At 31.4% G+C, this 19,481-nt stretch overlaps 1 protein-coding gene across 1 annotated transcript in view; it reads right to left on the reverse strand.

Moving 5' to 3' along the window:
• LOC131853243 (nose resistant to fluoxetine protein 6-like) overlaps positions 1–17,408 on the reverse strand; it is a 36,920-nt gene extending 19,512 nt beyond the window's left edge. Inside the window, exons 1-3 of the mRNA XM_059204084.1 lie at positions 17,086–17,408; positions 10,206–10,414; positions 409–602 (exon numbers count right to left, since the gene is read on the reverse strand). Of these exons, the coding sequence (XP_059060067.1) occupies positions 409–602; positions 10,206–10,414; positions 17,086–17,380 (698 nt within the window). The 5' untranslated portion in view covers positions 17,381–17,408. The remainder of the gene's footprint in view (positions 1–408; positions 603–10,205; positions 10,415–17,085) is intronic.
• Positions 17,409–19,481: the final 2,073 nt, after the last annotated feature.

The raw sequence follows: 19,481 nt of genomic DNA on the forward strand, positions 1-19,481 counted from the left end.
TAGAAAATTATAAAATAATTATTCTGTGTTTTAATCTATATCCCTTGGGTTAAACAGAATATGAGAATCTAATTCCTAGTAAAGGATTACACGGTTTTTCACGCATGGTGTCGTTTATTTCAAATTTTATAATTTTTTTATTAATTTAAAATATTATTAGATTAACTTTTATAAATCTAAACAAATCCTTTAATAAATACGAGTATAACATGAATCTATTTTCTAAAATTTAACTTTATTTTAATAAGTAGTTCGGTACAAACATTTTAATAGACAATTAAATGATTTTATAAAAATGTGTAGATTACAACTCAATCAAAAAGTGAAGTAAGGAATTGGAACTGGGTCTAATTTGTTTTCTTTTTATTAGATGCCACGCCAGCAATACTGCCGTCGTCTAATACTTACATCGATAGTGTCTTGCCGAATGAGTATGGTCTATTTCTATTCTTCACAGTGCACATAGTGTTATGAACCTTGACAGTCATACCAAGGTCGGCTAATCTTTGAGAAAGCTCCTCTTCCAGGTCGAAACTGCTGCAGGAACTCGGGATGCAGACACCCCACAGTAAACTCGAATATCTCGGAACGCGGTGACCCATCTAAAAGATAAATGTAAAATTTTTCTAAAATTACCTTTGATCAAACAAGCAGAGACTCCTAATATTTTAAAATTTCAATTTTTTTTATAATGGAACAAATATTCATTATTATTTTTACAATCGTCAAAATTTATGCCTGAATATTAAAAATAAACAAATGTTTCTTTTTTTTTTATCTGTAACAAAATAAACAGAATTAAAAACTGATAAATGCATAGTGTTTTAAAATTGAAGTCTTAGAAATGAACTTGTAAATTGAATGAATTCTTTGACGAAACAGTCACAAAACAAAACAGTGAGCTAATAATCATTTTATCAAATTCACTTTAAGAGCATTCTCGCTTAACAAATATTTTTTCATTGCATTGCATGTCTTTTGTTTTGAATACATCCTATAAATTTTCTACGAGGAAGTTTTTGACTTATTTATCAATTAAACAGAGACATACTCAGCTAATATATATCAGTGTAGGACGTCTGTACACTGGAGAATATACTATTTACTATCAACCTTCAGGGAATAATATGAAATATAATTAAAATTTATTTGCTTCAATATGAATAGATAGGAAGTATATGACTTCGCACTAAAGGATCAGTATGACATTAGTACATCACGTTTACTAGATGGAGTGACGACCTCATTTTATTGCAGGAAGTTAAGTCCATGCAGATGGCTTAGAAATATGACGTGATACCGTAGGCGTGACGACGACAAAATGATTGTCTTTCATATATCTTATATTCTTCCCTATGCCAAATTTTACACGTATGTCAAATTTAAATTGGTTACGCTATTATCAACGTATAGTACAAAAAACTTAATTTCAAATATGTATATATTTTCTTTCATCTTTTTTATTTCCTGATATTAAAGTCTAATGTTATAAATAAAATATTACATAAGTTAAGTCGCTTAAATGTAACAAAAAATCTCACCTTTTTGAGCTCTGATTTTGATAATTGTAGTAATAACAATTATTTAAAAAATAATCTTTAATATGTAGTAGTAATAATAATGACGGTATGATAGTGGTAATGATAATTGCAATATTGAGTAAAGAGATCAGTATTAATATAATAAATTGAATGGGAAGAGGTAATACAAATATTAAACGGTACAAATCCAATTAACTAAATAAACCAGATTTTAATTTAAAACAGTTTCTCTACACCGGATTATCACAAAAAGTTACGGAGTTGTAAATTAAAGTTTTGCCTTCTGCAAATACCATTAAATAAACCAAATTAATGTTTATTTAATCTTATTAAATTGATTCAGTGCTGCTACGGGTGACAACTTTAGGCATCGTTTGAAATTTTATTTTTTCAGTAATGTAGCGGACATTGCTGAAAAAATAAAATTAAGATATATAGAGAGTTTCATATTATATATTTATCAATCTGTATAATATTGTGGTAAGTATTATCATCATTATAACTGGTTTATGTTTCATTACTTAGCATAGGTTCTCTCCATAATGTAAATTAATTATTGTTTGCGATACCAGATACAATTTTACTCATTATCACTCTTTGCTAATTTTTATACTAAATTTAGGCGGAATAGTGTGTACATATTATGTATATATATAATATTTAGTCTATTCATGTTATTACTATGAATAGACGAAATAATTAAATTAAAAATTATATTTGTCTTCTAATTGAATTATTATGTGTAAAACAAAATCTTCTCAACATATCTTGAAGATCCTTTAACTGTTTTTAATTGATTATTCGAATTTTTGTTCCCTTATATATCTCTACATTACTTTATCCGTTAGTACGCTGAGAAACGAGGAATGATACTCAGTAACTTAACTCACTGCAGGTACTTAATAAGTAATGCTCGATTCCTAATTAAAATATTGGCTTTAGATTCTTATTATTGATACAGCGATGTTTCCATGCGTCGAATGTTAATAGATTTATAAACAATGCAATTAACTATATGCACTTCTTTGCATCGTATATAGAATTCATTCGTATACCTTTGTTACTAAGACAATATGCAACGATATTACAATACATGAGCGAGATTTGAACATCAGAATACCAATTAGTGACAAACGTAATTGGTTCAAAGACTTCACGAACAATGAGGTCGGTTGCACTTTGTGTGACAAATTTAGTCAGCAGAAATATTAATTTAATAAATATTTTAATCTACATATAATAAAACTACGCTAACAAAAAAAAAAAACTACAGACAAAACTTATGCATTGAACGATCGACGTCTAGTAAATTATACACGTAATATTTACTACGTAAATTATAACTGATGAAGTACTCTGTCTTTTCTTTTTGACAGTTTTAATAATTTAAAAGAAAGTACGACGGACGGTAAGTTCATTTTTTAATACCTTTGGATTTACATCTTCACCACAACCTCAGCAGTTGACAATATTTCTTACTACTCTCACCTGAGGGGAGAGGGAAGAGGATCGTTATATTTTAATGGATGTTAATGAAATGGCGCTCCCGTCTGTGCCAACAGTTCACGTTGGTCATAAGATGAGTATGAGGGCAGGTTAGTATATCGTGGCAAATTCACCAGGAATTTATAACGCTTCTCCTTGGAAATCATGGGATAACTGACCTGAGCTCATGCCCCTCTTCCTCCACTAGTGCCTAGCCCTTGTAAACCGTTAGCGGAGGCACTCGGTTTTATTCGTATGAAATTTATAGCCTATATGTTATTCTGATGTATAAGCTATATTACTGTAAAGTTTCATCAAAATCGGTTCTGTAGTTTTTGCGCGTAAGAGTAACAAACTTCCATCCATCCATACAATTTTTCGCATTTATAATATTAGTAAGATTTGCTGAGTTACATTGTGCAGGCCTGGTTTTAGTTACTGAGACGCACGTATCGTGTATGGTCAAAGGCCGTTGTATTGCACAATAACAATTGTGATTCGGAATCAGCTCAGGACCAAATAAGTTAACAGTGGTCGCGGTGGTGCGACAACCTTCGAATACTAAGTAACATTCGCCACGCGTGATGCGGATCTTGATGATATCTAGACAGGTGGTGGCGTGGTGGGATGTAACATTGGGCTCCCTAAAATATGGTTGAGCGCAGTGATGACTTGCTCACCCGTTATACTCTTGGACAGGTGCTGCTTGTAGGGACCGATCTGCTCTGAACTATGATTGATTCAATTTGCTACTAAAGGAATTATTATACTTATTTACTTCGTTAATCTTGCTATTTGGCAGTTCATATTCCCACAAATGTTATAACTGTAATGCTGAACAATATTTATTTAAAACAGCAACATGCAAGTTTCTTACTCGTTCTTCATGTGAGGAGTCTGCCGAAGGAGTGGTAGTATAAAAAAATTTGACTATTAAAAATGCTTATACTAAGGTTATTTAAAAAAAAGATTGTCTATTTCTAAAATGTATAGGTATTATTTGATGGTGATGGATTGGTGACTTTAATCCAACTAAAGAAAATAAGTTCGCAACAAAAGGATAGATTTAATAGATTTGTTAGATGCTAGAAGTTTTTTTAAATACTGAAGTAAGTAACTACCCTAGTAGTCACTCAACCAGCACGTTAACTCCATAATCCTACGGGGTGAGACAGGGGGATTATGCAAGATTATTACAAACGATCTTAATGGTGTGGCGGTTTAACGCATTGGTTCGTTTTCAGTTCCCCGTTCTGTTTCCGGGTTCATTTTGTGCAGAGTATTTACCTCTACTTTTATTACTAAAACTGTTTTATTACTAAAAAGTTTGTATTTTCTAGGAAATATAAAGAAAAATGTACCATTCTACTACTATCTTTTCAGAAATTTTAACGATTCTTATCTCCGAAGTTTCTGTGACGATAATATCTACTTAATATATGGGTACTTGTATTGAAAATACTTGAACCGTTTTAAAAATATAATATTATTACATTGTTATATTACTGTATAACTTTTTAAAATTATAATATATATAACTTATAAAGATTTTATATTAATCAACTGACGAATAATTATTTACAGTGTATGTTATGGAGATTGTCTATTTACGATACATAGACAGACGAAAACAGTGATTATGCATTATTTATTAGAGGTGAAGTTCCAACAAATAATAGTTCCAATATAAAACCATAATAGGTTTTCTATATTGAAATCTTAGGGTTCATTATATCCCAGGACTTGATTCTGTTAAATGCAGCGCGACCGGTAGAGCTGGTCTAGTGGATTGTAAAGGGTAGGAACTTGTTGAACTTGTTTTTCAATATCATTAGTTTATCATATGTTAAGTGTATCATCGTATATTAATACTGAACCCTATAAAATTGTCACAAGTCGGGAATGATTGCTATTATATTTTACTCGATTTATTGACAAATGTGGTGACAAACTGGGATATTTACATGTTACTAAGCATTTACCACGATGGTTTCTAGGAGGGACCGAGTGGAGGTCAATCGTGTCCATAAATGTAAATAGGGCAACATAGATCACTATCCCAGTTACCCTATTTACATGAATATCCACATGGTATTTCATAAATCCTGCATTATAAGAAATATGTACGATTTTTGTATGAACTGCTAATGATAATGAACCTAATCGTCACGTAATTAAAATATAGGTACATAGCTATAATATACAGAAATATGATATTTAAACAATATTTGTCGATTAAAATAAATGTTTATTTATCGATATCTACAGAGAATCCTATTCAGCAAAAAGGCTTGAGCCTTTACTGGCACACATAATATACTTAAGTGTGCATAATTGGTTTTTATGAGTAAGTATATCGAAAGTTGAATAACCTTTTTTTCGAGGGCATCATATTAGTTAATAATTGTTTTAGGATTTTTATGTTCTATGTAGATAAGCATTTTTTAATTGGTGATATAGTAGAATGATGCACCTGCCTGCGCATTAGCGCAAAGCCATTAGGCTTACGCTGGCGGGGCACCAGTGGAGGATTATAAAGTGAGAATGAAGTCAGGTCAGTTAGCCTATCTAGGCAAATAGCAATTTACCATGATGCTTTCCAGGGGGAATCGCGTGGAGGTTATTCAGACATGGTACATTGCTATCAAAAGGCGTTATTAGTCCACATTACTAACAATATCCTTCCCTTTATTGTATGATATTGGAATGGTGCATCCGCCTGCGTTAACGGTTTATGCTGGCGGGGCACCAGTGGAGGATGATAAGATGAGCATGAGGTCAGGTCAGTTAATCCATCGTGACAAATTCATCAGGAAATTATTATAACGGTTTATAGAGGGGCCGCGTGGAGGTCTACCTGACATGGTACATTCCTAGCAATGGGATCATCAGTCTATATTACTAACATTCCCCTTTCCACTCTGCAGACAAGGGTTACCATCAGAAATAATAATCGAAATGTTAAGTAAAGGTAGTCTGTAAAAAGTCGTCTGCGTGGTTATCTCAATCTCACCTACTTCAGCCGCCAAGCAGCTTGCTTTGTAAGCCGTGTTTCTGTTGTAGAGTACGATTAGGCACTGAAATCACAGGATTTCAGACATAATATCTAAGTCCTATGGAATAACAACACATGAGTGTTCTTTCTTTCTTTCTTTTCTTTCTATGAGTGGTATCACATAACGTCATGCCCGTAGTGCTGTTCATGTATATAGGGGACGGTTGCCACCAACCATTGGTGTGCTGTCAGTTTGTTTGTCATTTCAATTACCTAAAAATACTATAATTAACCGAGAACACTATTAATAATTTTGCACAAATACGTATCCGTGGGTAACTGTATCTCTCCTATTCCTGCCATTAAGCAATTTGCTTTGTAAGCTGTTTTATGGTTTGTCCTCAATCAGGTCTTTATAGTCCTTAAGAATGGTGACGCATGAAGGGTACGGGCGTGATGTTACTGCAGTAGCTCATCTCTCCAGGCGGCTAATGTCATTTTCCATCTGGTGGGCCATTCAAATTACATAAAAATTGCAATTGATCACAAACAAATACGGTAAGCACTATTGTCCTCAGCATAATTCTTTGTGGACGTGTTTGATCAGTATACTGCCGTGGTCTGACTTTACAATAGGTTTCGTACCGAGCTTGTATACTATTAAAATGTTATAGGCTTGTAACGATTATATTTGACGCACAAGATCTCGCACAATCATTACATAGAGTAATATAAAGTGCAGTAGTATTTATCATACATATCTACTAATACAATATTATACATTCGAAAGTATGTCTGTCTGTCTCATTATTAAATTATCATAGTTAAACCGCTCAACAATCTTAATGAAATTTAATATGTAGATAGAATTTATCACGAACTCATAAATAGACTATGTAAAAAAAGGAAACAATGTTGAGAGTAAAAGCTTATCTAATATATAAAAAATAATCTTTTCTTTTTATTATTATAAATTCTTCTTTTTAATTCTTCGTTCTTTTTTTTGGATAAAATCAGTTTAGCCCGTTACATGGCATTCAAGGATCAGATTATTAAATAGACTTGTTAGTTATCATATATTATGAAGAAATTTATTTAGCGACTTCACAACTATGTGTATAATCACTTTATACATAGAATCGTGTCAAAGTCATGCATAATGCCAACATTTTGTAGTGACGATTAATGTACATTTATTGAAAATGATCCTTGTATCGTATTTAGTACATTATTATGACATTTTAGAAGGTAAATAATGACGTATTTTTTTATTACCAAAAATCTTTAATATTATGATGTTAAAAATCTATTTCAATAAACTTATGACAGTCGAATTAACACTATGTAGAGTAGTTTATTTAGAATAATTTACTGTAATACGGAAATTACAGTTTACGTAGGTATGTTACCTACTTTACGTAACACAGTATTTACTGTGTTACGTAATGTAGGAATTTAATTATTAATTTTATGTATTAATTTTATTTTACGAAACAAAATTGAAATAATGCTTTTAATAAATCTTTTTTTAAATAATTCAATCTTATTCTAAAATCTATGATCGCAAGAGAAGTTACCGTAAGATTATGCTGAACGTTCCGCCTTTAAAAAAGAGAATGGAAGTAAGGAGAAAAATAAAATATTATAGTTACTAATGTTCTAACAAGCTCTTACATATAGTAAAATAGACTGCCCAACTTCAAATTAAATTAAATTTAGGTACTATTTGTAGCAAATATTTCCCTAATAAAAATTCCGTAATGAAAATAATATATTTTATCTACTACACAATTATGGTAATCATTTCGTTACAATTTTTTTTTTTTATTGAATTCCTACTAATATAGTAAAGTGAGCCTATCTATTTGTTACTTTTTCACGACTAAACGACTGAACGGATTTTAATTTAATTTCATATATAATATATTTAATTTCAAGATAGATTGTAACACGAGAACGGACATTATATCTTTTATCTCCAAAAGAGTAGACAAAATCGTGGGAAACAGCTTGTTTTATATGTAAATGTTTTATGTGACAGGCGTATAAATTTTGGTCATTCTGTTACCACGTGGTATGATCCTAATAAGCGCTGATTATTTTTTGTTGTTGTTGTAAGTTTATCGCATTTTCTTAAAACAATTACAAACAGTATACATTTCAGAATAGTTAGACTAACATGATCGTATATGGGTAAACCTGCATATGTGTGCCACAGCAATACAAAATATAGCTTATATCTCTGTATGTCACTTTATAGTTATCTTTTTATTGATTACTTTTATATCTACATAAATCATACATAGAGAAGGCAACTTAGTGGTTAATTACACAGTTATATACTTTGTAATTTATTGCATTAATATACTATTTTATTGGTTAGATTCGCCTGGGTTCCCAACACTATGTTTAATACATATTTGAGCAATCTACGAAATATAATAAATAACCTAAATCTGACAAAGATCACTGAGTTCAGCTTTTACAACAATACTAAGTTTGTGAATATGTACGTGCAAATTCACGAAATTAGTATTGTTTGTTTGTTTAGAACACTTTATTGTACAGTAAAAACATTTGAAATAACAGTACAATGGGGGGCTTATCACAAATGAGAGATTTCTTCCAACCTTTAAATAATTGTTTTTTATAATATTAATAGCTTTCTACGCTACAACAATAAGCTTAAAATAAAATTACAAGAGTTAAGAAAAGATTGATATTTATTTTTTTAGTTTATAATCCTTTTCTTTCTCTTTTTTTTTATTAATACCTTTGTTTTCTTTATTTGTTTATTTACTCTTTATGACACCAGAAGTATATTACAAAGAATATAAACAGATAGTAAGTAATAAGGCACCTTCAGGGCGTTGTATAATCCTTATATTAAATAATCTACATATATATAGACACACGATTCATAATTATAAAAAATGATAAACAATTTAGTACACTAAACAAATTTTAGAAAAAGGACAGATTCTCATGAAGATATTCTGTTAATTACGGGAATAGTTCAATGTCGTTTGGGTACCAATACCAATATACATGGTGAAGGAATCTTTAAAGAATACTGTTTGTATCGTAGATGTTGAGTTCATTGGGATTTTTCTGGAAATTATATTCCAGTAATTATTCACACATAACCAAAAGAAAATAAGTAAAGTTACAACAAATAGTAAAATACACTGTTTGACCTATTATAGTACATACGCTGAAGATTCATCAAAATTTGTGATGAAAAATAACAGCTACATACATAGTACATAGCTACATAGTAGTAAATTATGTCATTGAAACATTATTAGCCATTTAATGTATTTGTCACGCATACCTACGTAGCTTATAACTTGAATACTCAATGCTACAGATCACCGGATGTTATACAAGTTACGAATCTTTACAGCTTGTTAATATGTCCAATGAATATTAAAATATATATGTATCTTTCAGGTTATATTATAATTTATTAATTTCACTTTGTTTAAGCTTGTGTTATAGGTACTTGACAACTGATACAAATAGAGAAACTTTTGTCAGTAAATGCATACATAGAAAACACCGAGATCGATACAAAACAACTCACATATTGGGAAAAATTTTGGGTGGGAGGAATTGAACCTGATCAATATTTATGACTTTATGGAGAGGGGTCGGGGAGACCCCTCTCCATAAAAAACATGTTACTATGAAAATATTCACAATAACTGATAAACTTGATGAAATTTATCCATAGGTTAAGGTAATTATTATTAACAAATTTCTTTTAGAAGTACTCGTAATTAAACACTTAATTCTCAGCAAAAATGAAACCTATTTTAGCTCATTCGTATGAACAATACAAGACACTATAATAATAATAATGTGTAAGACATCAGAATTATACTTAATTTTCAGAGTAACGAAATAAATATATTTATATTTATTGTTATAATAGTGCAAGCCGAGTAGTAAATACTTTCGGTAAAGCGGAACATAAATATTTACGGAAAAATTTCGATTGAAAGTATTGCTATCGTGCTTTAGTTAGAGGAGACACGAGGTGTCTGAATAGAACGAAGATTGAAAAAAACTACTTCGTAAATTCATTACGTGGACACACTTTTTAAGTTTGCAGTAGTAGAAGTGTGATTTTCTACCATCCTAGAGGTATTTAAATAAAAAACTAATAAAGATTTACTTACGTCTGTAACATTACTTCGTATGTAATGTCCACTGTGTATGAGCGAATCTATGTGGTTGTACTTCAAGTCATTGAAACTAATTTCGAGCGAGGCGAGGCAGTATTTACCACGCACAGATCCATCTACACTTAGACATTCGTCGAAATCTCCGTACTGATTGCCGTTCCCGCTCAGTATGCCCGATGGAGGTTTTGCAGTTGCATCAAACACTGTAACAAAAAATTGCATATGCATAATATTATTTATAATAAGTCTGGAAAATTCATACAGCGTCATCTAGTACCAAGCTATACAGAGATTTTAAGGTATGTAATATTATGTTATCTGAAGGGTACTAGACAACTGATGGAAATATTTAATAAAATTTTTAAAAATACATACATAGTAGTAGTAGTAGTGGACATCCAGACCAAAACAAATAATAACTTATAAATAATTAGCGAGGATTCGAATCCGCGATGAACGGAAGTAATTTACGTAACAAGAAAGGCATAAATGCTGACCTCAAATCTTGTGGAAATTGGACATTAAAGGCAACAAGGTCATTACAGAATTAATTTGAGACTTTTACAGTAACTATCATGCCTTACAGTAATTGCCATATTGCGGCAGAAATAGGCGAAACATGCAGGTGATTTTGACAAAGTTCTTCTTTTGCATCAATTTTATTTTGGGGTTGACGTAATGTTTTTCTCTTCTATTCATCCCTGTTCGCAGTCATCTCTTTATTTATATCTTTTCCCTTTCCGTTTCTTGCTACATTATCTTTCACATAGTCGATCATCTCTTTCCTTGACCTTCCTGTGCCTTTGTAACTTTGTATAGAGTATACTCGTGTAAAATAATTGTAGATGACTGTGAAGGTATGTTTTAATTAGTTATTTTAATTGTTCAAACAGTATATGAACATTTTTCCACTATAATACAATGCAATTTAGGTCCTTGTATCATTTTATTGTAGTTGTGATTTATGTTTTTGCCAACTTGACCCATAATTAATTATTTACCAAACTTTTGAATTACCGCGTCAAAGTCCCATAATGTTTACATTCTATTTATTGTCGCGTCATTGTAATACAATTAATAAACAATTAGTATGAACGTTACGAAATACAGATTTAATGGCTGTCTAATGGTTCATTCAAAGTCGATAGGGAAAAATGGATTTCAGAAACACTTTTGGAACTGTTAAGGTTTTCCTATTGTTTCGCTGTTAATGCCACCTCTAGATAAGTCAAGATTAAGGTCACAAGAAATAGGTAATACGTATGTGTATAAAGCAAGGTATCAACAACAATTTTATACTATTTAAATATGTTCAGAATGATAGAAATGTTAGGTGGTTGCTAGTACGTAATAAATAAATCAGTTTATGAATAAATATTTTCCAAATTAAGTAAGTATATATTTACAGACATTAAGTAAAATTTCACAACAAAATGTAATCATAAAATTCAATAGGTAAATAAAATAGGTATAGGTGAATTTCGAGTTATCGAAATAATATATTTTTTACTAGTATATTTAAGTATATCATTCGGAATTACCAAAGTTCTAATTATTAGGGTTAATGACATGTACAAAATAAACCTTCGTTTAATAAATAACGACATGACAATAATATAAATACATCATATTTTTATATTTAGCATGTTTTTGACTGATTATTTATTTTATTTTATATATAACTAGCTACTCGCCCCGGCTTCGTACGGCTGTACATGTATTATATATATAAACCTTCCTCTAGAATCACCCTATCTATTAAAAAAACCACTTCAAAATCCATTCCGTAGTTTTAAATATTTAAGCATACATAGGGACGGACAGACAGCGACAGTGTTTTATTTTATACTACGTAATGATATATAGAATACCTCTATGTAGAAAAATATGTCTTTAAAAGCCGGAAAGGTTTTTTCCAAATACTGTGGCTATTGCCTTTACAAATACTGACACTTATGAACAAAATATGGACTTTCTTTTTATATTTTTTGCGAAGATTTTAGGCAATATACTAAAGTTGCACCTAAGATCCAGATCTACGAGTATCGTATATTAAAGAGCACTATCCTGCTTTCTTCATTATTTATGACGACACATGTGGTGTGTTGAACTGTGTTGACGATTTTTTGCTGACATTGACCCGTTGGCATTGACTTCGGTTCGTCCTGACCCCATTAAACCATTACGTGCACACGGTGCTATGTTGAATAGAAATGCGGAGAGCGGCGTGATGGATAGTGCAAGACTTTCAAGCAAGGCTTGAATGGCAACAAGTTGATGGCCCTTCGGACGATAGTGGTAGTTGAGCATGATAGACTAAGCTGTTATGCATCTGTCAGAATAATTTTAATAGGGGAAGCTGCTTTCAAGATCAAATCAGTAAATACATTTTCCTAAGAAGATGAATTCAATCACGATAAAATCAGTGAGACCAACAGTTGAAAAACATGTCGATTGCAAAAACAACATCCGTTCATCAAATGTGTGTAACATTGTCAGTCTGAGTGCCTTGTAACGTACAAGTATATACCATAAAACGAATTCTGGGCTAATTTCGGCCTGCGTTTAAAATTATTTGTGCTGGATCTTAAACACCATCTCTTCATATCAGAAACTCTTTTCCAGTTTCCTGAGGCTATGAAATGGAAGATGAAACAGTTTTTTTGCAGGATATTATCAGACTGCTTCTATTAGCAAGACAGTGATGTCGTTGTGATGGTGCCCGTCATATTTAGACCTTATTTTCGTGTTGTTTTCGATTTGATATATTTCAGTAAAAGGATTGGAAGAGATTTCTCTTACATATAAGGGAAAATTACATCAAATGGAGTATTTTGTTTAGGAATTTGGTAACAATTAAAACTACATATACAATATAACAAATAAATAGTTGCGTTTGCTGTTTTTTTTGTTTTCTCATGCAGCAAGCAGCTGCATGAGAAAACAAAAAAAACAGCAAACAAAGTCAAAATATACAAAGTCGAAATATTTTCAAAATAATTTCGACCTTGAAATCTGTGCAGTAGATGTCAATTACAGTTTGTTGGGTGCGTATATTCGCGCACGTATTACGTTTTCTGATTAGTATGTATATCGTGTCAATGACATGTGATCTAATCTCTCAGGTACGATAGGTAGGGTTGTCAAGTTATGGAGAAAGATATTCCTATAACGACTTTGAAGTACGAATCGAATTGGGGTTCTATAACATTCAGGAGGCGACATGAAGGTTGAAGTCGCGATGTACAGGTGCGCTGGCGCATGTACCGTACCGTGGTCAATTCTAAGAATAAGTAATACTGTAATAGAACCCTCTCCTCTTAAAACACGTGGATATAATGGAGTTTCAAATTGATAAACTGATTAGCGAAGAGGTATACCTATACTAGTCAGTTAGTGAGACCGTATGTTATGCCCGGTAGGTGTGTTTGTGTAAATGCATTTTCCCTATTTAAAAAACAAAGGGTAAGTTGTCAACTATATAGAAAATATATGATATAATCTAACGATAGCAGTATTAGAGGATTAATAAATAAAGGTTAATACATCAATTTAGTTACAAAACATTAAATTAGTTGGTAAAGAATATTTAAGTCATTGGCTCCTAATTTAAATTCATAATTGTCTATATTTTTGACAAAATAAAGCATGAAAATACAGGACAGATATAACTTTATTAAACAAATATTGCGTCAATTACATTACCATTGTTAGCTACAACATAAATCCATAAATTAGACGGAATAAAAAACCGACACCGATGACGATTTCAAATTTTGAAAACATTTTGAATATGAATTTGTGTACTATTTGATTTGAAGTATAGTTGTTATTACAAGCAAATTAGGATTATTTTAGGCAAATGTGTTAATAAGTACGCATTGGCTACACGATATTTTTAAATCTTTAAAGTAGCTAACTACGTGACTAAATTTATAACTACATGAATCTTTACCAACTCATATTATAAAAAGGCATAAATTTATTCATTTTATGTGTGTAGAATAATGTTCTGATTCCCGGAATCTGATTTAAAGAGGAAAGATAAATATAATATTGTTCGTTAATAAATAAATAATATACCTACCTAAATTATATATTAAAATAAAAATAGATCCTATACGGGAAAGAAGCTTGGCATTTGCGAGTAAAATCGATGTAGAATTCGCAAAGTTCATAATAGAGACCTTTAAGAAACGAAGTTGAATTGAGTATAATCTATTTTTTTAAGTCAATCTAAGCATCCCTGAAACATATTGGTGATTTATAGAAACTAGTGGCCTAGAAGAAGATCAGGGCACGGATATCATCATCAAATGGCGATCTTAGAACCCATCAAGTATTGTCATTATGGAGGATTAAGATATTCCTCTGTAAGCATACAGTTACTTGTGTAGGAGTTTAAATATTTTATGTACCATGTAATGCTCTTCACTATAACTTATTAGATCTCATTTCTATTCAAAACAGCGTACTCTACCAGCACTTACTGTATTCAGCGATCTTTTAAGATAAAACTGTTGACTGCTTTTTCTTAGCTTTGTATATAATGTGTACGTACTTACGCCATCAATAAATTATAAGACTGTCTAGATTATACTTGAGAAGGAAATCTCTAGTGCATTATATAAATTTAATATCTTCAACACGCAAAAAACAAATTTCATCGTTATAATATTTTTTATAACTTCACGACTATTATCCTAGGTGGGGTATTCAGACATATTACCAAAATTATGAAGCTATACCTTAAAAATTGTAAAAGGATTTATTGCTTAATTAGTAAAGAGCCTATGTAGAAGAAAATTCAATGCTTGTAAAAATATTCAACATGCAAACGGAATGGATGCTGGTGACGATAATTGTTAGAAATTTAGTCTATTTATCTGTGTGTTTTATCTCGTAAACGATTAAGTGCAGTTTTCATTAATGTATTGTAATAAAATAAATTAAAATTAAAATTTTGTGTTCCTTTTATCTATCTAGCTTACTCGCGCAATGTCGTCCGCATCACACTTACTATATTATTACATTTCGCCCAATTTGTTTTTAGTTTTAGTTATAAAGTTGAAACTTTACAGTAAAAATCAATTTAATGTATTAGATACTAGGGATTCGTTAAAATGCATAAAGAAGACCGTTCATAAAACGTCTATCAAATTATTTAATTTTTAATATTTTCTTTAATTTACGATCAATTCATTTCATCAAAGTCATTTAGTTGCTTTTTAGAACACTTAATCCATAGGCAATAGAAAGAAAGCTATCAACTCCAAATGTATAAATAACAAATTTTATTGATGACTCTTCAAATATGACTAAATAATGACAAATTACTTTTTAATTGTTTTTATGTCGTAGTGCTAAATATAAACTCATTAGAATAAAATGTTTCATCACAAAGGAAAAATATTATCTTATCCATACAGATTCTTTGAGTTAGTCCCAAACCCTAGTTAGCTTCCTTAAGACATCAATTGTGTCATGGGTTTAATGTAAAGGGGGAAAGGGTTTGTTGGTAATGTGAAATAATTACTCCATCACTAGCAATGTACCTACTCATATTGACCTCCACGCGGTTCTCCCTAGATGCCATCTTGATATGATTCCTGGTGATTTTGCACGATTGGCTATCTGATCTGACCTCATGCTCATCCTATCATCCTCCACTAGTGCCCTGCCAGCGTAATTATAATCTTCCAAAAAAAAAAGTATAGAGAGAGAGTATGGCTAAAATATAAATATTAAAATTGATTATTTTCATTTTTGTAATTGTAAAAGGGAATTACGACAATATTAAACTTTGAAAACGTTAGTAGACTGTTTTTACGCTACAATGCGGTTGGAAAAGATGCGCATCCCTGGTGCTGAGAGTACGTGTCAACCAACAGCATCCTGAGCATGATTGCGACCAGGCTGGACTGTGCGCATGCTATTTATAATGGAATTGTACAGCGGTGATTTGTTTTTTTATTTTAATTTCATTTAATGTTGATTGTATATTTTTGTTATTATTTTTATTTTTATTTTTGTGTCTGCACTTACTACCATTATGTAATATTATCTTAACTGTGCTAGCATTCTCTCTAAGAAAACTATTATTAACAAAATGGGCAATAAAAAATAAAATTGAAAATAAATTCAATAAGAATAATTATTATTAAAACCTAAATAATTTAAGACTAGTGGACATGTTTTTTAGTTACGTAGGTATTAATTACTTAGTATTAAGTAATGAAAGAATTAGAGAATTATTTTATGACCAATCGTTTTGATATTTCATTAACTTAATTACTAACGTCTATATGGGGATTTATAATTAGTCGATCGGTGTGTCTGTTTGCAGTCTATTTAAATTTTTATAGTATTAAAGAGTATATGTTATGTTGGCTTACGAATTGTAATCTAAAATTTGATGATAGCCGGGAATCGTACTGTGGTACCTTTCTTTTCATTATACTAACTTCGGAAAGAAATATTTCTAAACTACATTTCAATATATTTCTTTTATTTATTCAAAATATTTTTTTATATGTAGGTATATGTTTGTTATTTATTTCACTTTCATATCAACAAAAGTATCAACAAATTTATAGTACAAAATTTATAAATTTCTTTGACTACGAAAGCAACATGTAATGTAGAATACCTTTGTATTAATATATTTTATATCTCATTATCCAATGTTTCTTTTATTGTACAAAAGTATTTGTAACTACTTACCTTAAAACTGTATTTACTAATTTGTATACCGTACTTACAAATCGTGGCTACAATTCTGCTGACATACATTCTTATTGAACTTTAGTTTGCGAATAATATAAACAATTGCTTCGATGTACCCACACAAAAAATACGAAAATTAGCATATTACTTTTCAACGCCCACAACTCCAATTTTTCCAAGCTGTCAACATAGCGCTGGCTGTCACGGCGGCACTGTTCGCTGGTCCCATTCTTCGGCACCACAATTCTCGGGAACCTGTCCCATATATCCAGGATATTGTACCGTGGGGTGTCTTCGATTGTGTCGTTAAGGGTTAATTTAATTATAGTCCCATTGAATAGGCTTTCTGTGAGAATACTTTTATCAGATAACGTGAGTTCGATGCACTCGCGTGCAGCAGCTAGGGCTGCGCAGAGGAGCAGCAACCATGCGCGCCTAACCATGATGCTCGACTCAATGAAGTTGCGCGCACGCACCGCCGGTATTAACTGACTCGCGAACTATTGATCACCTGTGACAATGAGCCGATACAGCGGACAATGGAATTGGGAAATTTATTTTGTATAATTTTGTATTTACATATATTTCGTAGCAAACACAATTGTCTTTTTATAGTAAATATTTAGGGATAAATATTTGTTGGCGTTTCTAATTTTATTATTATTGTTTTTTAAGTTAGATGTGAAGAAAGTGTTATTCAATTTATATGGAATTTATCCGTGGAAATTGAAGTTACAACTTAGTAGCATTCTTACGTAAATGTTTTATTTCGTTAAAATAATAGAATAATCTATATAATAATTATATCCTATAGCATAAACTAAACTGAGTCAATAAATATTTTGCAAGTAATTATATATTTAGTGAATATTTTATTAAGGGGTCTTGCTATGTGACGGCCTGTTTTTTAGGGATATTTTAGGATTTTTTTTCTACGACCAGTAAATATTTAGAGCTTCAAGTTTTTTATCATTTATTAACACATATTTTGGACAGTATAAATATAAAATTTCAGCTAAAAATATTCAGTCAAACTAGAGTTACAGCGCTCTGAACACCCCCGCCTCGAAAAAAAGAGCTCCCACTTCCTCCACGATTCCGGCTGATCGGCTTATCTGAAAAAAAAAAAAAACGGCGTTTTAATTTGTAGGCGTAAAAGCACGGAATGACCTATAATCAAATGAATATAAAAAAAATTGGATTTTTGATAGACATTTGAAATAAAAGTTGCAAATTAGGCGTTTTTTTTTTTTGTTTTTTGCTATAAAAAAATCGAAGTTTTGAAAATTTTCGATTGATAATAGTTCATTCCATGCGTTTACATATATAGTAAATTTCAAGTAATTCGGTCCAGCCGTTTCTGAGATACAATGGAGGAAAGTTTGAAAAACACAGTTTTGAGAAAAACGCGTTTAAAGTTTCAAGTCCGTTAAAAACTATTAAAATATCAACTTACTCTCAATCGGCGATGCCTGGTCCATAGAGTATTCTTTCCTCTTCCTCGTGAAACTCTTTTAAAGCAGATTGTTCAGCTCTTGAGTCAATCCTGGCTTGTTTAACGACATCACTTACGCGCCGCTCAGAGCGTAAGATTCGCTTTTCATCCCGTTTCTCAACATACGCTTGGGCTTCACGACCAACAGGGCATCCCATAATCGACATAACTTTTAAAATACCTTGAAAACCTTCATTAAAGATAATAACTGCTAAGTAGCTAGCAATTTCAACAACTTTGGGACCAGAATGAAGATGTTTAGGAGCGAAAGTCCAAATCAAAGAATTCAAAGATTCGTTATTGTTTTGTGTCTCTGCTCCTAAACAACGAATTAATAATTCGTCTTTCGATAAATCTTCGAAAACCGGTTTGATAGCTTCTTGGACTTGCGGAATTAGAGGTGGTTTATCGTGATGAAATTGGTCCAGTTCATTATTAGCTTCAGCCTTACGCCATTTACACCAACTGTCTTCGCCTTCTGGACAAAATTGATGCTGAGGGTTTTCATCAGAAGAACATTTGTGATAGTACGTTGCCCAAACTTCCTTTCTCATATCTTCAAGCGAATCTGGATGGCGTCGAATTGTTAATCCGTAGAATTTTGTAATTTCTTGGATAACTTTATCAGTAAGTTTACCTGCTCCTTTTCCTCCTATTCCTTTATTGGTTTTATCCTTTTTAAGTCTGTAGAAACGTGTCTAAACTTGTATAAACAAATATACTGCCAACTGCCAACTCACCGCTCCGAACCGCTCTTTCTTTTACCTGCTGTATCTTTAAAACGACTTCGAATTTTCTAAAATCGCTTTACTACCGTATTCTAGACATGTTAAGGGAGCAATTTATGAAAAAAAAAAATCGATTTTTTCAACCCATCACATAGGAAGACCCCTTTAAATGAAAATTACTATTGATAATTGACGAGCTTTTTTGAGGATTTGGATCCTCAAAATGTAGTATATTGTAAATTGATTTGTTGAAGTTAAAATCTTGTTAACAATATACCTATACTTACGAAAAAAGTTATACGTGTGCTATACGTGTGTTCT

This window comes from Achroia grisella, unplaced genomic scaffold (assembly GCF_030625045.1).
Source record: "Achroia grisella isolate CSIRO2021 unplaced genomic scaffold, CSIRO_AGI_Agris_v1 utg900, whole genome shotgun sequence".
Taxonomy (NCBI): domain Eukaryota; kingdom Metazoa; phylum Arthropoda; class Insecta; order Lepidoptera; family Pyralidae; genus Achroia; species Achroia grisella.